Genomic DNA, 22,285 nt, shown 5'->3' with positions numbered 1-22,285 from the left:
GCATCTGCTCATTGGTCCAGGTGCAGGAACTGAGGTGCCTGTAATCTTCGGGTCATTGTCAGGATCTGGCAGTCTGTCTGACATTATAAACTTTAAAGATAACAATTTAAATGCCATATTCTGAAGATCTCTGAAGCATTAGAGGTCTGTTTGTCTGTTTTAATTACTTGCCTTAAGCACACATTAAGTATACAGGTGGCTAGGTAAGGTCTTATTTCTGTAAATAATTTTTAGTCTGACTGTAACTGGTTTTAACTTAGTAAGATGTTTGAAACAGCACAGCTGAACTTAAAACTGCATAGAGCTACCTTATATTCCTTAAACAGTAGCTTAACTTCTTTCTTAGGCAGGGTTTTTCTGTGACTTTGGAGCCTGTCCTGGAATTCGATCTGCCGGACCAGACAGGCCTTGAACTCATAAAGATCCATCTGCCTCTTACTCCCGAGTGGTGGGATTAAAGGCGTGTATCCCCAATGTTCTAAACTTAAGGCGTGTGCTACCAACATCCTGAGCTTAAAGGTGTGTGTTATCAACATCCTAAATTTATTTCTAAAATATAAACTGTAATACCTTATAATAGATCAGCATCTTTCATAAAACAAAAACTTTACATTGTCAGGCTTTGCTCAAAAATAATTTTAAATTGAAGCTCTTTAAGTACAAACATTAATAAAAACAAACATAAAAAAAACTGGTTTTAAAAAGAAATTTAAATTCCCTTAAGGTCTTTCTGTAATATATAGAAGCATTAACATTGTAAATCTCAATTGAAAAACTTGTTTCTAAGATGGTACCTCTAATTTCCATGCGGTCATCTTTAGTCAAGATGGCGGTTTAAGTATTCCTTTTTTTAATTTTAGCAAAATGGCGACCAGTCAAGTCATATGAACATTTTAAAACAAGTATATATAAAACAGAATTAGCTTAATATGGTTAAAATTTTAGACATGAGAAACCATAGCACAGTTTACATTTTTCTCTGACTTATAATAACCTTTTTTCTGACTTTTAACAACTTTCCTCTGACCTTTTACAACTTGCTTTGACCCTCCATAACTTTCTGTAACAATCTTCTCTGCTATGACTTGCTTGCTTTAATTTTCTATAACCTTTTAGTTCATTTCTCTGACTCTCTTAGACATTCTTAGACAAGTTTCCTTTTTTTTTTCTTTCCCTCTTTATTATTTAAGTCTCCTACATTTTTTTTTTATTTCTCAGTTAACATTAAAATTTTATCAAAGTCCTTTTTACAGTTCTTAATAACTTTAAGGCCGTTTAGATGTCCGGATCAGGCCAGATAAGTTTATACGCTCCAGCTGAGGAACAAGGAGTAATTCATTTGCGTTTATGCACATCAATTATAAAACAAAGGCCAAACAACACAGAACACAGAACAGGTTTTCGCAGCGCAGTTTCAACAGAGAGTCGAAAGAATTGGGGGGGCGGGTCGAAGAAGGGGGCCCTCCTTCTTCGTCCCCAGTAAAGATTGCACATCCCTCAAGTCGAGGGCCTTCTCCAAAGAGACTGGGAAAATGTCCAGTCATAGATCTAAGTTCAAAGTACAAATCCCTCACACTGAGGGCTTCCCAAGTTCAAAATACAAATCCCTCACACAGAGGGCTTCAAACGCTACCAGGACGTCTCCTGGAGCCGCGGTCGGGAGTTCGAACCCGTCAGTCCCTCCTCGGATCCGCCTACAAATGTACACAGCTGTATACTACAAACGCAAGCGCAATTCACAAGACAGACTCAGACCAGACAAGACAAAACAGCGGATCCGCACAACACTTACCTCCCAGACGTGGGTCGGTGGTCCCTGGGCGGGTCTCGATCCCGGACCGAGCCCCCAAATGAAAGACCCCGAAGAGGCACTTTCGTAGAGGGAGACCCACACACCCAGGAACCAGCGAGGCCACGAACTGGATGCAAAAAACAAGAGGCTTTATTGGAGACGCGGGTACCCGGGGCGACTTAGCTTTTCTGAGGCCAAGCGCCCCGAGCCAAGGGAAAGGGGTCCTTATATAGGGAAAAAGGCGCAAGCTAGGAGCAGGGATTCTATTTGATGGTTCAAATGAGGCACAGAGCCATTCCAGATCAGCATATTCTCAAGGTCTGGTGTCTGGTACAACAGACTTGATTCCTCCCTCCGCGCCCAGGTGGCTGACCTTGGGGGCGGAGACCTTGGGACGGAGTGTTTCTCAACGGGGGGGGGCGTGGGGGCGAGGGGTGCTCGGCCCCAGCCCCGGCGCGGTGCCAGGGCAGCCCCGCCTGGGTGAACCGGCTTGGGAGGGAAAACGGCAGCCGGGGGAAGTGGAGGCCGGCGGGGGCAGGGCGGCTCTGCGGCAGCTCGCCCGCGCTGCACTCTCCAGCCCCTCCCGGCTGCTCCAGAGAGAACATCCAGCATCAGCATAGGCGGGGGGAAGACAGAGAGGCAGCGGGCCTTTCAGTACAACAGGACATTTGATATCCTAAGTGTAGGAGTGGGTCTAACTAGGCAGTCAGGCTCCACAGTCAATGTCTTGAACAACTTCGAACTGTTTCACGATGGTACACTAGCACTGAAATTTCTGGAAGTGAAGGGACCAGCTCCCCATTTCGGCAGCCATAACAGCTGAACACGTGCTTGTCTGATCTTGCCTTAGTCACTAGGAGGTCAGATGCCTGCCTCGAGACAAGGAACCAATCAGAAGTTAGCTGGTAGTGCTTTGCTTTACGGCTTTGGGTGTGCTTTACGGACAAATGCACAGCAATGACGTGCAGAGCATAGCAACCACCCTGGGAGGGCCTATGAGCCATAACAACCAGTTGACCAATCAACACAGGGCAAACCCTCCAAGCCTGGAGGCACACCAATCCTGAGCCTGTGCATACCCCTAGACACTCCCCTTACGCTGCCCTATAAGATCTCTATGCAGATGCTTCGAGCTGTCTTTGCTAGCCATCCGCCATGGCGGGTGGGTGAAAGACCGAGCTAACATGGGGTTAGCTCGTTAAACAACAATAAAGCCTCATGCAGTTTGCATCAAGCTTTCGACTCTGCCTGGTGATTGGGGTGACGGAGGTCCTGGGCTGAGATCCTGGGGGCCTGAGCTTCTGGGAGTCTTACATAAGCAAGCCATTGCAATAATACCCACATTGAAATGTTTACTTTACTATAATCTCATCTCACCAGCAAAGGTGGACAATTGCCCTGTTCTGTACAACCTCCTGGGTGAGAGTACTCAGGAACAGGACAAAGGGTGACTGAGGATACCATTTTACACATGACTTGAAATACAAAAGCTGCCAGTTAAATGACTGTTTGTCAGGCCCAGTGAAGACATTGTGTTCCTGTCCCCTTAGAGGCTTGGCAGCTGTACATCTCCAAAACAGAGTTATAAAAGAACAGCGCTGGGTACTCTGGAAACCCTGGCACCATGGCTTCTATACCAAGACTGAAAATGTCAAGGCCTTGGCCATGTCCCACAGGCTTACCCCAGATTGTCTTGGGAGGAAATGGCAGTGGGAACAGCGTGCCACCCACACTGGACAAACATGCATTATGAACAGGAGTGTAGATCTGCCCGCGTCGGTTTCCATGAGAACAGTACTAAACACACTTCATGGAATTCCACATCAGGGACTTGGGTACCTCCTCTGAGCACCCCCAGGTTCTTTATGTCACCAGTACAGGCAGCCTCACGGTTGGCGAGTAGGTCCAATTACCAGTTGGGGTAGAACAGCTCCCAGGAGTGGAGGCTGAGCATAGAGGAATGGTGAGCACAAGAGACATGAGAATGTACTAGAACAACGTACAATGAGACAAAGATGTGAAAATAACATAAGGCAAGCATTACTGTGTAGACTAACCTAAAATTTAATGGTAATGGGGCTGGAGAGGTGACTCAGTCAGTAAAGACCATGCCCCAAAAGCATGAGGACCTGAATCATTAACAGCCATTAAGAAGTCGGGCACGGTGACATGTGCCTGTGACCTCACTGAAGGTGGTGAGGACAGGTGGATCCTGGTCATTGGTCAGCTAGCCTAACCTAGTCAATAACCTTCAGGTTCAGTGAGAGATCCTGTGTCTACAAATACAGGTTGGAAGTGATCCAGGAAAGATGGTTGATGTGGACTTCTGGGCTTCATGGACCTATACTACACATAGGCATACCTACACTGAGCATACAAACACCTACACCAGTAATAATAATTATTATTGTTACTATTTTTTTAAAGAAATAGTCTGGGTTTGAGACTGGAGAGAAAACGATGGAGACCATTTTATTTTCCTTAATGATTCTGTACAGTGCTTCCATGAATTGTAACTTTAAGTACTCATTGAAAACAGTTTCCTGGGCTAGGTCTATGACTGCTCAGTGGTAGAGCACTTCGCTAGAAAGCCATGGGCATGATCCCAGCAATGTGAATAATTAATTAAGTTAACCACTAATTAAGATAAATGCAGGTGTCCCAGGCCATGAGACCAACCTGCTGCTGCCTGCTATCCCTGGAAGGTTGGTTCCAGATCTTAGATCTAAGAAATCCGAATAGCGGCAGGGGTGGGGAGTGGGGTGCTGGCTTGAGAACTCCCTCTGTCTCTGCAGTGGTGCAGCCCAGCAGCCAGAATGGAGTCATTGATGAGTGAGGTGTGATCTCTGTCCACCCCTCCCTCAGAGGAACACAAGCTCCTCCCACTTACTCCAAGTCACAGGCTGATCTTCTGTTTCTAGAACATGGCAAGCTGTCCCCTAATGCCAGCCCTTTGCTCAGGCTGTGCCTCCTCAGGATTGCAGCTCTCAGGTGTCTGTGCCAGGGGCTCCTCATTCAGGCCAGCCTCTCATTCTCAATGAAAGCCATTCTCTGTTTAGAGTTTGTTTTTTGTTTTGGCATGGTCTTACTCAGCAGCCCACACCTACCTTGAATTTTTAATCCCTCTGCCTCAGCCTCCGGAATACTTAGGATTACTGGTGTATGTCATCATGCCCCACTCACTTCTGCTTCTAATTCTTCCTCCTCTTACCCCTTCTGCTCCTCTACTGCTTTCTCTTCTTCTTTTATAAAACAAGACTTCCTGTTCTATAATAATCTAGTACTCTGTAAGATCCACGCTCCTCTCACCATCAAGAGCCTCAGACTTAAAACTATGTACAGATTGCACCATCAGTGACCATTGTATACAGTCAGTGCACCATCAATGGCCATTGTATACAGTCAGTGCACCATCAGTGGCCGTTGTATACAGCCAGTGCACCATCAGTAGCTGTTTTGTATATACTGTGACACAGATATGCAAGACGGCAGTAATTATCAGTTCACTGTGGAAAAGTAGAAGAAATTCCTGCCGAGCTCACAAAGGAGAGCCAGTCAGAAAATTGCAGAGCACTGTGCACCCAGACTCAGTGTTTCCACCCCAATTTCCTTCAACCTGAACCCCTATAACTCAACCAGACCCAAGACTCATACCAAGACTCATTCCCACATACCATGAGGTATCTGGAGTCCTAACAGTCTACATGAGTTTATATTTTTATTTATATATTTCACAGGAAAAGCAATATAGCAAGTGATAGTTTTTTATCTTTTTGTGTGTTTTTACTTATTCTTTGAGAATTTCAAATATTATATTTTGATCATATTCTTTCCCCTATGACAAATCCTCCCAGATCACTCCCCTGCAACCAGCCCACTTTCATGTTCCTTCTCCCTCTTAAAAAAAAAAATCAAAATAAGCAAACAAACAAAACCCAGCAAAAAAGCATGGAGTCTATTTAGTGTTGGCAAACTACTCCCGGGCCTGGGGCATGTCCCGTGACACGCCACTGGCGAAAACGGAGCCTCCCTCTCCCAACAGCTATCAGCTGCAAATAGTTTTTGGGTTAGGGATGGACTTTGTGCTCACCATGGTTAATTTTAATTGTCAACTTAAAACAGTCAGCAATCAAGAGTCTCACAGAAGCATTGTTTAGATTAGGTTGGCCTGTGGCTATAGCTGTGGTGATTGTCTTGATTACTGTAAATGCTGTGAGAAGACACAACTGAGAGGGTGGGGGGGTATTCCCCTGGGGTGCATTCTGAACCATATTTAAATTTGCTCTTGTTCTTGTTGTTGTTTTGAGACAGGGCTTATCTGTGTAACAGTCCTGTCTGTCCTAGAACTTATCTTGTAGACCGGGATGGCCTCGAACTCACAGAAATCTGTCTGCTTCTGCTGCTGGGATTAAAGGTGTGCGCCCAGCATGCCCAGCCCATATTAAAATTTTTTAAATTGCCAGGCTTTGGTGGTGCATGCCTTTAATCCCAGCACTGGGGAGGCAGAGGCAGGCGAATCTCTGGGAGTTTGAGGCCAGCCTGGTCTACAGAGCAGAGCAAGTGCCAAGATAGGCTCCAAAGCTACACAGAGAAACCCTGTCTCGAAACCCCCCCCAAAAAAAAAGAAAGAAAGAAAGAAAGAAAGAAAGAAAGGAAGAAAAGAAAAATAGAGAAAGCAAGCTGAGCACTGTTAAACTTGAGTGAGTGCATCGTTGCCCCCACCCCCAAGTATAGACATAATACAAGCAGTTCCCCCAGGCTTCTGCAGACTTAACACCATGTGTGATGGACTGGAACTGTGAGCTGAAATATATCCTTTCTCCCCCAAAACGTTCAGTCACAGCAACCAGGAAGGAAACCAGCAAGCAAGTAGGTAAGGGTTGTGTGAAAACCAAATCAGGCTTGTAGATGTTATGATGCTGGGGCAGCACCGCCCCATATTACATGCAGCAGTTGCACTTGCTTAACGGCCCTTTGTAGACACAGCCCAGGACAGCAGGCCCTGGAGCAGCTCTGTTTCACACCCCACAGGATCCGTTCCAGAAGCCACACTCCATCAGCAGACAGTTGCGGGAATTTCACCAGAAAAAAAAAAAAAAGAAATCTGATGAGCCCCACCTGGGTCCCTGGCTGAGCAACTGAAGTCAGCAGCTGGGAAAATGGGGACAAATGACCACCAGATCTGTACATTTAAGACCATCTTCCAGCATCAGGTCTGAGCTGCCTGGTACACTCTCTGGCTTCTCGGTCCCCATTCTAAGGAGTTCTTCCTGATCTGATTCTCAGTCAGTTGCTGAGAGAAGAGGATGGGAATAGCAAGTGGACCACAACTGGGTGTTGGTGGGTCACTCCTTTAATCTCAGAACTCAGGAGACAGAGGCAGGCGACCTCTGTGAGTTTGAGGCCAGCCTGGTCTACAAAGAGAGTTCCAGGACAGCCAGAGCTATACAGGGAAACCCTGTCTTGGAAGAGAGAGAGAGAGAGAGAGAGAGAGAGAGAGAGAGAGAGAGAGAGAAAGAGAGAGAGAGAGACAGGACCACCGCCTGGCACCTGGCACCTGGCACCTGCCTGATACTTCCTGGGTCCCCTGCTCTGATTAAACCCTCATCCAGTCCCATTATGTTCCTGCACTGTGCAACTAACTGCAGGGACCACTTGTGAGAAGAGAGATAGGAGACAGTTGGAAACAAAGGAGACACAGCACAAGGTCATTAATTTCCCAGGATTCCTCCTAAATAGGATCAGCCCTGGGAGCTCCTCTCTGACTTGGAGAGAGAGAGGCCCATTCTTTATTCTTCTCTTTTCTTTTTCTTTCTTTTTTTTGGGGGGGGGGGGTTCAAGACAGCACTTCGTGTATTCCTGGCCCAGCTTGGAGGCCCATTCTCTCTCTCTCCTTTTTTTTTTTTTTTTTCCCCTGTTAGACAGGATTTCTCTAACAGCTCTGGCTGTCCTGGAACTTGCTTTATAGACCAGCCCAACCTCAAACTCACATATATCTGCCTGCCACTCCCTCCCAAGTGCTATGATTACAGGCACATGGCATGTCGCCACAGCCCAGCTTGGAGGCCCATTCTTATGTCCCCTCATCTGAGAAGGGAAGCACCCTTCAGGTTTACCACACAAAGGAACGTCCAGATGCTAGAGCCAGCCCATAATGACAGCAACTGAGGTCAGGACCTGAGATCCTCAATTCAAAAAGGTGCTTTCTTTGCCTTCCACCTGCACTGAGACTCCCAGACCTGCACAGAACCCTGGGTCCAGGTAGATGCCCCACCCGGCTGCATGAGGTGGGGTGGGGTAGCTTGAGACTCAAGTCTGAAGCGTGACAGGGAGGAACATTCAAGGCGGACATGCTATCAGGAACTGGGCTAGAAAGAAATCGGTGGACAAACCGAGTCCACTGAGCTCATAACCCAAGATAGCCCCACCCGTCCCATACCTCAGCACATTCAATGATGCTGCTGGGAACTGAGAATCCTAAGGCCCATTCCAGGGCTCATTTCCCAGTAGTTCAGTGGATCTATTTCCAGACCATGTGAACAAGGTGGTCCAAGGAAGAGGGGCTCGGGTGACCACCAGAGGGCAGGTTCGAGCCTAGAGCAGTGCAGCTTGCTTTGCAAGTATCAAGGCCTGCTGCAGCCAGCACTTGTGTCCCCCAGAGCTGAGTCATCCTCACCTGGTCCTGGGTAGTGCAGAGTGCACATGAAGTGCAGAGTGCAGGACCTCTGCACACGGTTTGAGCCCCTCCTATGCGGGCTTTATTACATACAGGTGTTCATTTGCCCCTTGGCCTCCCTGCCTCCAGGCAGTCCCATTCTAGTCCCTTAAAGTTTGCCAGACCACACCCAAATCAGCATTTCAGGAAACTAATCCTGCCTGCCCGCCCACCATTATGCCATGATGGATGTCACCTTACCCTGGCTCGGAGTACACGCTCCCTAATTGCTGAGCTCTGAGGGTCTCTGGTGTCACCTTTGTGTCCTCCTGCATTGTCTCTCTCTTCCACACCAGCCATACCTCACATTTGGCCCTGTTTTTCTCTTGCACTACAAAAGGCAGGTGTGAGGATGTGTTTCATGTTTTGGTAATAGCCAAGGGTGGAAAGAATATGGTCACAGAAGTAGGTACTGGTTCATACAGAACTTTCCTGGGGATCCCCAGGCATGCAGGCTTCTACTTGTTCCAGGACACCTTGACAAGCAGTGCCTCCTCTGTAGCCAAGGACCACATCCACAGTCTCCAACAAGAGAATGTTGGCTCCACATCTTGGAACTTTGTGACTTAGTGGCCAAGGTCTAGAATCTGGAGGGGCAGAATCATCCCCTCCAGGTGTATGTGTGGGATGATGACTTCCACAGATAAGGAGCCAAGTCACCACCTGGAGCCCTCCCTAGTTATCTAGTGTCCTTTCGGGATTCCTGGACACTGCATCTCCTTGTGGGGATGTCTCGACCAGCAATGCTCACAGTGTGTGGCTCTCACACTGGGGAAGTCTTCAGCATCTGTTCTCAATGCATACCCTCAGGGAACATTTTTCTAACCATAGTCCACACTGTGGCTGAAAACTCAACCTGGTAAGCCTGAGACAGAATTCATTCAGGGAAGTAGAGGCCAGCCTGAGCTACATGACAAGATTCTATTTTAAATTAAGAAGAAAGTGTACTTTGAAGACATCATACAGTTTAGTTGCTAGAAATAGAAAAACCAAGCTGGAACTAACCTGAAACTTTCTTCCTTCTGGATATCTTTCATTGTACCAGCAGGCATGATACAGGCTCATTGCAAATTAAAGTAACCAACAGTCTTAAAGAAGAAGAAGAAGAAGAAGAAGAAGAAGAAGAAGAAGAAGAAGAAGAAGAAGAAGAGCAGTATATATATATATATATATAATATATATATATATATATATATTATATCTTACTTTCCCTACACCCTCCCACTGTTTTTGAAATTTTCCTGTTGATCCTAATACAGTGGGTTGTGCTCTTCAGCTTAATTGTCCCTGCAATTAACATCATTTCAGTTACCAAGGCTTAGTTCTGAAAGATCAAAGTCTCTTCCCCATGTGGAGTCTGAGAAGCCCCACATAGAACTGGAAAAACCCTGGAGAGTTGGATTTCCCACCCCAAAGTCTCCTCCAAGTAAGCCCTCCTGAGGAACTAAAGCAGGGCCAACTGGGGAGCCGGAGAATGAAAGTAGAAGATGGAGATGTCTCTGCACTGTGAACACATTCCATGAGGATGGACAGACAGGTCTACCTCCCCACCAACAGCTGCTCCCTCTTTTCTATGGGCTAGAGATGAAACTCAATGTGCTTTACATGAGTTGTTGGTGTAAGGCGGGAGTCTAACAGTTGAGCCCGGGCCTCTGCGTTACTGTTAAATCTCTCACCTCAGTCACTTATCCCAAGCCACACACAGAAAACCAGCTCAGAATGAAGCCATCAAATTTGCTTGTCATTCACACACTAAATAGAAAAGATCATATATAGCTAACAGAACAGAGTAGTGGGAAAAACAAATCCAGTTCGGTAAATGTTGCTCTCTTTACAGGTGGGAGCAGCACTGTCCTAACACCAGCCACAGCAGGTGCTCTTGTCAGACACAGCCCTGGGCTCACTTGGAACATCACTGGGCAGCATAAGCAGCCTGAGGAGGACTAGAGAGAAGCAAAGCAATGCTTCATGAACAGGGTCTGACATAGCTAGCCTGTTTTAGACTTGAACTCATGATCCTCCTGCCTCTGCCTCCCAAGTACTGATTAGAATGACATGCCCACAGCACCATGCTCCTATGAGGAAGTATTCTAATGAAGATCTTGGCTCTGTCTGCCCTGAGAGCCCAGATGTGAACTTCAGGATTTGCATCCCAGTAGAGACAGGCAGCTTCATCTTGGGACCTAAGGACAGTGCAGAAATCCTGGAATAAGAGCAGAATGGTCTCCAGGAGTTAAAGGACAGCCAGTGTCCCCAGAGTTACACACTCAGAACACTGTGGCTTCCCTCCCAAGCTCAGCCCCAGCCCCAGATCTCTAAAGCAGACCCCACTGGCTGTTCCTGTTGGAGGTCTGTCTGCAGGCTTTGCAGCTTCGGGAGCTGCCTGTGGGGTACAGAAAGAAGGAGTGAACTGGAGACACAGGAGGGAGCCAGGGGACGACACCAGAGACCAACACTCTCAGCTGTGCATGTCCAGGCCTTGCTCCTCCTCTCCCAGATGGCACACACGGCATGCCATTGGGTCTCTCCACCCTACTTCTGGGAAGCACAGTCATTCTCAGGTGTTTTTCCTACAGGGAAAGAAAGTAGGGTGCTCCTGCCACAGTGGGTACAGATATGTGGTGATGGACAGGAAGACTAGAGCCCACTCTTTTCTCCCTTGAAATGAGAACCTTGAGAGAAGGAAGGAGGAATGAAAACTTGGTAAGCTCCAAAGTGTGGTGAAGCTGCAGAGAGACAGAGACAGAGAGATAGGCAGAGAGACAGACAGACAGACAGACAGACAGGCACACACACACACACAGAGAGAGAGAGAGAGAGAGAGAGAGAGAGAGAGAGAGAGAACACGAGTCAGCAATGGGCTCCTTAGACAAAGAAAACTAGCAACACATAGTCAGGAGCCCAGTTTATCCAGAAATGAATATGTGTCCTCTGAAGTCCTTTACCAGTGGCACAGGAGCAGTTGGGGTCCATTTCCGATGCAAATAGGTTGAGGTCCAAAGGAACCAGCAAAATAAAAAATAAATAAATAAATAAAAAATCAGGCTTCTCGGACGCACCAGGAAGCCTAGGAACTGTCTGCTTACTTTGTAGTTACTGTGCAAAGGTCCTGCCCAGACCTTGCACCCACAACTCTCAGCTGGCCGGTAGCTGACTAGGCTGTGCAGAACGTACAGCCACTCTTCTGTTCCCTCATAAGGGAAAGGCAAGCAAACTCTCATATTACCCCACAAAAAGTCCCAGATGCAAGAGCCAGCCCGGGATGACAGCAATTTAGGACATGACCCGAGGTCCTCACCCCCCTCCCCAAAGGGACCTCCTCGGCCTTCTATCCACGCTAGGGACTCCCCAGGTCTGCTCAGACCTCTGGGTGCAGCCCGCAGGCACCTGACCAGTTCAATGATGTTGTGGAGGGAGGAAAGGGAGGGGATATAAACTATGAACCTCAGTCCTTGAACTTTAACAACGCTAGACAGGCAAGGTGGACCTACTTTCAGGAGCTCCACCCGAAAGCAAGCAGTGGACAAAGTGAGACCACTCAGTTCAGAACTCAAGACGTGACTTCCTCTGGCTCAGGCGGGGTTAGTGCAGCGGCTGAGAACTGCGCACTCTAAGGTTCATGCCAGGTACTTTACACCTCGTTGGAACTCCTAAGCAACAATTTGAAGAGGCTGAAGCCCCGCTGGGTGTCCTAGTAGGACAGAGAAGGCTGGCAGCTTCCAAGTCTGCACTGGGCCCGGTGCGACGGCCCCGCCCTCTTTCAAGCACCAGTGAACTCGCGCCCTTTGTCACACTACCGGGTGTGGCTGGGCTGAGCGTAAACTTCCCGCTGGGCGCAGTCTCCGCGTGCAGTGTGCACCTGGCGGTGATATTTCTTCTGCGCCCGCCACTGGAGGCCCCGAGAGGCGGGGTTTTGCGCTCAGCTCTAAACTGCGTTCAGTCACTCACCTTCTAGAAAGTTTGCTGGGCATTTCTCCCCCTTAGAGTTCCAGTAACCTGGTCGCGGCTGTCTCCAGTCCTCAGCCCTGCACTATGGAGGTCCCCTTGGTCTTCCCAAAGTCTCTTTATGGCATCTCTGAGATCAAAGTGAGAGTGAGGGAAGTGTGTGCTTCTACCACATTGCCAGTCTTTGTCTCCGTTTCCTTTGTAGCCGGTAAGAGGACAGACACAGGACTTTGTCTTCCATTGTCCATACAACAGATAGAGACAGACAGAGACAGGCATTAGTTCCTGACCTAAAACTATCCTAAGCTCTCTACAGCCAGTGAGCCCTTCCCAGTACACTAGACAGTTTTGACGCAAAGTACTTCGTTTAGAGTGAGAAGATTATAAACGTAAGCAAGGGATATAATCCTCCAATCCCTGGCCATGCTGCGGGAATTTGAAAGAGCAAATTCATCCTGACTTTGCAAGGAACTTCTGCCCGAATCACAGCAATGGAGGCCCACCCAGTGAGTGGTCTAGTGCTGCTCAGGGTCCATTGCTGAGTTCCTTCAGGATCTCTGGGCCAGTGCAGCTACAGGGTATGCACAATCACTGTTGGTGAGCAGCTGTGTGATGTGGTTAAATTAGTTTCCCTATATCTTCATATATTTATTGTTTTCCTGTCGAATCTTCAAAATGTGGGTTTCATGCTCTTGGAATTTATTCTTGTATAGTCTCATTTACCTAACATCAAGTTTAAGGTACGAAAATAATAGCTGAGGCATATGGCTCAATAAATAAAGCACTTGCTGCTCAAGTTTGAGGGGCTGATTTCAAATCTCCAGCACCTACAGAAAAAGCCAGGAGTGGTGGTACAAGTCTGTCACCCCCAGGGCTGAGCTGAGGGTGGGTGGAAAGAGGTGGGTCCCCAGGGTTTGCTGGCAGAAATACAGCAAGTTCCAAATTCACCAAAAGATCTCATTTCAAAAAGTAAGATTAGAGGCCCAGTCAGTGGTGGTGCAAGCCTTTAATCCCAGCATTTGTAGGGCAGAAGCAGGCGGATCTCTGTGAGTCTGAGGCCAGTCTGGTCTACAGAGTCAGTTTCAGGACAGCCTCCAAAGCTACACAGATAAACCCTGTCTCAAGGTGGGGGGCAGAAAGTGAAAGAGGAAGATTCCCAATGTCCATCTCAGGCCTCCACATGCACAAGCAAATGTGAGCACTTGTGCAAGCTCTGCACACGCACGCATGCGCGCGCGCGCGCGCGCGCACACACACACACACACACACACACACAGAGAGAGAGAGAGAGAGAGAGAGAGAGAGAGAGAGAGAGAGAGCTGATCCGGCACACAGCTGCTGTCTTCCATTAAGAGGAAGCTCATGACATAATTGACTTTCCCTAAGACACTTCCCCCTCCTCTGGGGCAGAGGGTGAAGAGGTAAAGGGACCAACAAGTCCAGAACCAAATCCTTGCAATCTCATTAAGTCAATCTGTCACCCCACTTCCTTATTTCCAAGTCACACAAAGAAAACCAGAGTTAGAATCACATTGGTTTTTTATTCACATATTTCGTAGAAAAGGGGACTTAGTAAACAGGGTAGAGCTCCGGGCACTATTTACACGTGGGAGCGGCATCGTCCTCCCATTAGGCACAGCACGTGCACTTGTCCGATGCCCCTTTGCAGACGCAGCCCTGGGCACACTTGGAGCAGCCCACTGGGCAGCAGGAGCAGCAGCCTAGAAACAAGGGAGAGGAAGAGGTCAGAGCTGGAGTCCTAAGACCTGTCACACAGACCTGACGGAAGACCTGTTTCTTGCCCCAACAAGCGGGGGTGTGTGTGTCTTAGAACAGCTCTGGCCTGACACGTTACAAGGGAGGGCCCTGGGATCTGTCGGGCCCTGTGGGTGTTCCCGCCAAACCTTAGCCACCACCCCAGGTATCCCTCCACACTCACTCTTCTTGCAGGAGGTGCACTTGCAGTCTTTGCAGCCACAGGAACTGGAGCAGGTGCAGGTGCTGCCTGCGGAGGAGAAAGAAGACAGTAGAGAGACTTGCAAGATCACAGTGCCCACACACGTGCCGAGCTCAGTTCACTAAATCCTGCTCAGGATTCCAGGAAGCCTAGCCCCCACTTCTCACGGGGTAGGGTAGGGCTTGGTCTTTGGTCCAAGACACAGAAGTCCCTCACTTCTCTCCTAGTCTAGGCAATTCATAAAAGTTTAGTAGTGCCTGGAGCTCGACCCAGATGTCCTCACTACCTGGGTGATCAGGAGCGGGACATTTGTGCGCCTAAATACTGCCCTCAACCCCGACAAAGGATCCGTTCGGACAATATTAATACTGCAAGAATAGATGGAGGTGCTTGCAAAGGGGGACGCTAAAAAGAACTAGAATGAATCCCCAACGAAGGCATTATTCCCGCGAAGATTCTACACTACATCCTCTACAACTGCGGGAATCCGCTCTGCGGTCCTAACTGGGTATTCTCTTACCGGTGGAGCAGGAGCAGTTGGGGTCCATTTCCAGATCTGGTGAAGCTGGAGCTACGGAGCTGAGCGAATCACGAGGAGGCAGTCTGGCTGCTGGAAGTTGTGGTGACGCCTAGCGGGCGGCCTGCTTTCTTTATAGTCGTGGGACCGGTCCGGGCGCAGAGTTTGCACACAGCAATCCGTTGCTCTTGCCTTCGCTGAGTCACGCGCCCCGCGTCCTTGGCAGAGCCGAGCGCACCGTTCGGGCGGGGTGCAGAGCTCCCTAGGGCGCTGGCGTGCACAGCGGGACCGCCCCTTTGGCGCCGCTGGCTCGGGAAGGAGAACTTGTGCGACATGTGGTACATCTTGTCCCTGTAGTGTTTTCCCCGAAATTACAGCCGATCACTGGTCCTGTGCATTACCGAGAACTCACCTCGGAGCCCCCCGACTGTCTCCCTAAACACATCCAAAGCGTTGTGTTCTCAGCTTCTCCTTTTCCGGAGTTCTCTGGATCAAAATCGGCAGAAGCAAAGGAGACAGTTTTGTAAAAAGACTAGCCTTGATTATGTACTTTCCCCGTCCTCATTTGCTATCTCTGTCCCATCACAATCCTTGGGACTCTTCCTCCTGGACACAGCAACAGGGCCAACGCATCTCATCTTAACACATTCATTCCCCACTCCGGAGAAGTCTAGGCACATTGTACAGGACTGGGGTCACACACCTTAACCTATCGGCTCTACTCCAAGATAGCGGTTTTAAAAACTGGAGATGTCTTCCCTCCAGTGGGATCATTTTAGGTGGTATCCAAGGACTGCATTGTTCCCGATTTTGAGCAACTTTAGATTCGCTGTCAGGCCCTGTTTTAATTAAGTTCAGACCTGGGGAGCTGTGCAGGGCTTGGAATCCCACAGCCTACCTTTGCTCTTGATGGAGCTTCCCTTTAAAGAGTTTTCTTGAGAGACTCCCTTGTGTCTGGTATGGCCTTAACATTTGTCTACAGCTGAAATCTACTCATATAGGCCCACGCCCCCAGCTCCACTGCTGGCAGAGACAAAAGCAATATTTTTGTGGTTGTTTTCAGATATGGTTTTGTATATAATCCAAATTGGCTTTGAACTACAGTTCCTCCTGCCGCCCAAGGGCTAAGATTACAGGCATATATTAATTATTATGCCTAGCCCACAAGGACAATTTATGAGTGAAATACATATATGTCTGTGTGGGTGTATCTTCACATACATCCATTTTTCTAGCTATCTTCTGTATCTGGAATAGGACTGATGCATGTGTTTAGTAAAGAGTTTACTTAAATATAAGTAATAATAACTAATAAACACACTTAAATACATCTAAGAAAATCTGAATTGTTGCATTATACAACATGGTACTGTGACCACAGAAATGACAGGCATGGTTCTGTGTGTGTCATGAAGTTTGCTCATAGTTTTCTATCCCAGCCTAGCATGGGAGGGCCACAGAATTTTTTTGGCAGGAGTGAATGACTCTTTGGAGCATATGTCACATGGTCATGTGTGTGGTAGATGAGCATGACACAGATACACAGCTAAGCATACCAGGTATGGCATCTATCATTTGCAAGTGCATAAGTAAATATCCCATCTGCTGCGTGTGATTATGAAGAGGTAATGGCTAATATTACCGAACACTTGTAAGCAGGGTCTCAGCACAAAGCCTAGGAGACTGATTGATGTGTCATGTCCTCACCTATTACCTGTGCCATTGTGCACATGAAAGGTTTTTGTTTTTTTGGTTTTTTGTCTAACTCTGGCATAAAGGCAGTGGTGGGAGGTGCACTGGGCTGTTAACCAGCTCCCTTCACACCATTTCCTATCTCTATGGAAGAGCAAAATTGGTTTGTTCCTGAAAGCCTGTGCATCCAGCCACTTACCAAGGCAGCCAGGGCCTCTAGAGGAGTGGCATCATGCTCTGCGGTGAGAGGATGAGAAGACAGCTATGGCTTTAGCTCCTGTACACCATGACTTCTGAGTCATATGACCTTGGGCAGGTTGCTTACCTGCTCTAGAGCCACCAGCCCCTCTGCAAGTCCATTGTTTGTGTGAAAAACAAACTATATCAAAAATGGAAAGTTGTTCATTTCTGCTAAAACAGTGAGGCAAGGCTTTGTGTTAGAGGATATCCACAAAGCCTTGAACAGATTGGCAAGGCTTTGCTATTGTTTGTTTTGTGATAGAGACTTGCTGTGTAGCCCAGGCTGAACTTGAAATCCTCCTGCCTCAGCTTCTGGAGTGATGGAATTGCAGGCATGTGTTATTTCATGCACTCTGGCTGTGAGTGAAATATGGCTATTATGCCAGAACTAGGAGTAAAACAAATTTCTCACTTAATACCTATTTAGAGATGCAAATTCTGTCTACACAAGGAGAGGGGTTTCAGAGAGGTTGGGTGCTTGCCCAGCCAGTCAGTAGTTTTAAGTAGCCAAGGACTGGACTTGTAAAGAGCTATGAATTTTAGCCTCGACTAAGGACAAATTCCAAGATGGGGAGCTTACCTAGCATGTGTGAGGCTCTGTGGTTTGTCCTTGGAACCATTAAAAAAGAAAAGGGGTCTGGGAGTGTAGCTCAGTAGAGGAGTACTCACCTAGCATGCACACATCCCTGGGTTCAGTCCTCAACATGGCATAAACTAGGTTTGGTGGCACATGTCTGTAATCCCAGTCAGGAGGATCAAAAGTTCAAGGTTCATAGCAAGTTTGAGGCCAGACTGGGATACATGAAACCCTGTCTCAACAAAGAAAACACACCTGACCCCACTTGGCCCATAGGAATCTTTATTAGGATATCTATCTATCATCTATTATCTATCAATCATCCAGCTATTATCTATCTATCTATCTGAAGGAGAAGCATCCATGCAGGAACAGGAGCCGCCTGTGAGGAGGAGAAAGCCAGCTGAGAGCTGGAGACAGAGGCAAGAAATGCAGCAGTTGGTAGTGTCAGGCTAGGCCAGTCCCACTCAGGGCACATTGACTTGTGACTCCATTTCTCGTTACACATGCTAGTATTTGTCTTGGGTCCTTGAACTCAAAGAGGCAGTGTCCTCTGCTTCCCGTTTGTCCAGGCAAATAAAATAACGGTATGAGGAAGTGCATACTTGTTACAGTTTCTGAAGACTACTTGATCTCAGCTAGCTAGAACATCTTGATTGTAGAGGAATGGAATGTTGTGGGTGAAGAGCCCAAATTATTCTGGGCTATCTTAGGCTCCTTAATGTTGTTTTGGTTTATTTGGAAACAGGGTCTTGTGATCCAACTGTCTCAGCCTCCCGTGTGCTGGAATTACAGGCCTTATCTTAGCCCTTGTATCTGACTTGATATCCTCGTGACTGTTAAATAAAACTGCTGGCATATAGGGTTAAGCTGAGATGACCTCTAGCCCCTAGAAACTCTGAAGCTAAAATGCTGTAGGTGACACAGCCAGAGAGATCTACCCACTCTGCAGCAGCCCACATGCCCGATGCCACTAATATAATACCAAATGAACTGACTATGACTGAGCCTCTCCCACAATGAAACTCACCATTCCAGACAATGTTTACTTGTTGAGCCATGGTCCCTCATATTAGGCTCAGAAAAAAAGTATCATTTTCTTTTCAAGTGCTATCTTCTGTTTGTTTGTTTGTTTAGGACAGAGTCTCACTTTGTAGGCAGGTGAAGCTGCCCTTGACTGCTGACCTATCTCCTGAGTGCAGGACTCAGAGTGCTTATCTTACCTGGACAGTGGACGTAGTACAGGATGGATGGGCAGGATGTGGAAACAGATGGGACTCTATTTAGCAGAACCAGCAGGTTTGCCTTTACCTCCATTTTCGGGACTTGAGGGCTGAAATGTGTAATCAAATTATGTGTCCTCCTATGCAGGAAATTCTGTGGATGCCCACAGACTGGTCTGCCTCCCTTGCTGCAGGATCACAGTTCTGAAACTGGGATGCCTCCACCCCAGGAAAAATCAGTTTAGGTAGTAAGTTCAAATAAGATGACAAGAACATTTTAACCACCCTGAATATACAATACACCGCAATCCCACCCAGCTTAAGTACACTCACTTTGCTCTGTCACTAGGCCAAATGAAAATTAAAGGTATGAGAAGTTAGCAAGGCTTTGGTGTCTGTCAGGAGGCTGTGGCAGCATTCTGGTCACAGGGGCTTTGTACTCATCATCCACATTTCCTTCGTCCCCAATCAGCAAGGCTCCCTCCCCAGCTTCCATTCCAGTGTCCTCCCACACTGGTACTTACAAACATGGGACTCTCTCTCCAGAAAGTCCATGTGGATAGAATGCTCCTACTTCTTTATTTATGGAGCCTCGGCCAGGAGCCAGGTCCTCTCTCATTAATCCCTAGTCAGAATATTTTCTCCTTTCTGTGAAAGAGGACTCATCAGTGAAGCTATGGGCTCTTTTCTACTCACTACCGTTTGCAAATAGTCAAAGTTTAAGGGGCAGGCAGTGAGTGGAGGAGGGCAGCTCTTGCTCTCAATGTCCCCTTGGTGTTGATGATAGAGTTAAGAGTTCTGAGTTTTTACTAGATGTGGGCATACATATATTAGTGTTTTGATTATTATGTGTCATGTGTGAGGTGCTTGACATTAGAGCATTAAATGGGAAGGAGTGGTTTCCAGGGATGAAGGTGTCTTTCTTCCCTAATGCTTGGCACTTATCCAAGTCCTTTTTCTCATTATAATAAACTTCTAATGAGCCTGAAGCCATTTTGGGTGTCAATGTGTCTGGACCAGCAGAATCTGGTCTGGGGCCTCCCTCCGTGATTAGGAATGTTTGACAACTCGATGATTGGCAGCTGGGAGTATGCAGTTGTCAGCATCTAAGCTTTAACTGAGTGACAGGTTAACAGGATATCAGTATTTGAAGGGTTCAGTCTGGGGACATAACCAAATGTTCTGTCAGATGTTCAGTGACTGTCCAGGTTACATGACCAGTAAGGGGGGAAGTAGGCTGCAAACTAGGACTTCTTGGCACCCAGAAATACCATCTGCCTTGTAAATTTAATCTTCACACAGAAAGCCTAAGGGCAAGCTTGGTCCTGACTTCTGGCCAAGACACTCATCTTTCCCTTTGATTGAACACCAAATTTCATTAACTCAACAAATAGCCAGGGGCATTAACCGTTGGTTTTAATTGTGTCATTCAGGTCCTTACAGCTTCCTAAAGTACCACCCATCCTCCAAATTGTCGGCTCCACCTAGATGCCTTGCTTCTGGGAAGAAGCTGGACAATTCCTTCCCAATTTCTACTTTCCATTTCTAAGTGGTCAGGATTGTGGGGCAGTTTCTTTCTGACCCTGAGAGGAACTTCCAAAGATCTGACACCCAACTCATGGCACTGTGCTCCTGGGAACTGGGGGAAAAAACGTTCCTATCAGTGTCCCTGTGCATCAGAGAAGCAGTTTCTCATAGGAGGTCCAGGTTGGACACATTGTAGCATTCAGTTTTCAGTCTGCAAGGCACACCCTTGCAGACTGAAAATGCACACACTATATATAGTGTATACACTATATATAGTGCTTGCATTTTTTTGTTTTGTTCATGTTACTGAAAGCAGGCTTTGAGCCTGTATTCCCAGCATTTAGGAGTCTAAGGCTAGAGGATTGCAAGTTTAAGTAGTTTGGGCTACATAGTAAGATCTTGTCTCAAAAATCAAAGGCACCGAATTTTGAGACCAAAATTTGACTTCAAAATTTCAATAATCCTGCTTTTTTTTTTTTTTTTTTTTTTTTTTTTGAGACAGGGTTTCTCAAATTCAGAGACTGGGCTGGCCTCTGAACTCAAGCCTTCCTAAATGCTGGGATTATAAATGGGACTCACCACACCCGAATCCCTGATTTTTTCTTTTTCTTGAGACAGAGTTTCTGTGTGTATCCCTGGCCACCCCAGAACTTGTTCTGTAGATGAGGCTAGCCTCCCAACTCAGGATTCACCAGCCTCTGCTGGGATTAAAGGCAGGCACCAATAGCCAGCCCCTCTAATTCTTACTTTTTGTTTTATTTACTTAAGTTTAGGTACTGGCATTCCATACTTAAGTCAATGTGAAGCCTAAAATCCAACTGAATTTGGAGAGAGAAAGAGTATCTTGTATCTAGGGGGTAGGGGTGTGACTCATTAGTGCCGGAAGCCCTAGGTTTAATCCCCAATATACACATGCACAGTGGGGACTGGCACATTTGTGTGACTAGTGCATCTTCTTGCCCACCACTTCCAGGATAAAAGCCCGAGAGGTAACCTGAGCAGCCCAAGCCACAAACTAGTATTTGAGTCCAGAACTCAAGCCTCTGCAGTTCCATTTCAAACTCCGCCCAGTCCCTTATTTCCAATGCACACAAAGACAAGCTGAGTTAATCAAGTCAACGCTTTTATTATCAATTACATGCTTTATAGAAAGGGGTGTGGCGAATAGGCCGGGGTTGTAAAAAAAAATACGTTTCTACACATTGCTCTATTTACAGGCAGCTGAGGGGAATCCCACTTCAGGCGCAGCAGCTGCACTTGTCCGAAGCCTCTTTGCAGACGCAGCCCTGGGAGCACTTCGCACAGCCCACCGGGCAGCAGGAGCAGCAGCCTAGAGGAGAAGAGTTGACCGTGAGCGGAAAAACTGAGTCAGAGGCACCACACCTGGATGCTCCCGGGATGGTAGGGCGGACTAGGGGCTGATGCAGAGCGAAGGGTAAAGGGATAGAGAGGATCCAACTTACTTTTCTTGCAGGTGGTGCATTTGCACTCTTTGCATTTGCAAGACCCAGCGCAGGAGCAGGATCCATCTGCAGGGACAAGGCAGTTAGCGCGACCTGACGCACCTGGACGCAGGAGTTCCCATAGGAACTCAAGTGCAAATCCCCGACCCAGCTTGGGTGAAGACTGGTTAAAAGGGGTTCTCCAGAATTCGTTGGGAAAGGGCAGCAGGTAGTACCCTGAAAGTGACTAGAGAAGGGACCCCAAACACCTTGCCTAGCTCTCGGAGAAACTTAGGCTGCGGAGGCCCGTCAGCAGTCCCCCTTACCTGTAGCACAGGAGCAGTTGGGGTCCATGGCGAGTGAAGACGACGGTTGGAGACCGGCTGAGGAGCGATGAAACACAGAAACCCGAGCGCTAGGAGAAGGCGTGATGGAGAGAAGCGTGCAGAGCGCTGCCTTTATAGAGGGAAGGATTTGGGGCGAGCGCAAAAGGTCCGCCCAGGTTGCCCACCACCTGCATACGCCCCCGCAGACTGCACACGTCCCGCAGACTGCAAGCGTCCCTCTTCCTGCACGTGGGATACCGCCTGCACACGCCTCCGCTCTGAGTCACGCCCCTCTCCGCACGGCCCACGGACTGAGCGCAAAGGATCTGCGC

General features: G+C 47.7%; 2 protein-coding genes across 2 annotated transcripts; both read right to left on the bottom strand.

The window, feature by feature from the left end:
* Positions 1-14,081: 14,081 nt before the first annotated feature.
* On the bottom strand, positions 14,082-14,957 carry Mt1 (metallothionein 1). Its single transcript, NM_001244576.1, has 3 exons — positions 14,930-14,957; positions 14,392-14,457; positions 14,082-14,173 (listed from the first exon to the last, which is right to left on the bottom strand). The coding sequence occupies exons 1-3, from the start codon at positions 14,955-14,957 to the stop codon at positions 14,082-14,084; spliced, it is 186 nt and encodes a 61-aa protein (NP_001231505.1).
* A 6,466-nt stretch (positions 14,958-21,423) lies between these two features.
* Mt2 (metallothionein 2) lies at positions 21,424-21,981 on the bottom strand. The gene is made up of 3 exons (NM_001244577.1): positions 21,954-21,981; positions 21,649-21,714; positions 21,424-21,515 (listed from the first exon to the last, which is right to left on the bottom strand). The coding sequence occupies exons 1-3, from the start codon at positions 21,979-21,981 to the stop codon at positions 21,424-21,426; spliced, it is 186 nt and encodes a 61-aa protein (NP_001231506.1).
* Between the last annotated feature and the right edge of the window lie 304 nt (positions 21,982-22,285).

This window comes from Cricetulus griseus, chromosome 3 (genome assembly GCF_003668045.3).
Source record: "Cricetulus griseus strain 17A/GY chromosome 3, alternate assembly CriGri-PICRH-1.0, whole genome shotgun sequence".
Taxonomy (NCBI): domain Eukaryota; kingdom Metazoa; phylum Chordata; class Mammalia; order Rodentia; family Cricetidae; genus Cricetulus; species Cricetulus griseus.
The sequence above is the reverse complement of the archived record's forward strand: the minus strand, read 5'-3'. Positions and strand labels throughout refer to the sequence as shown.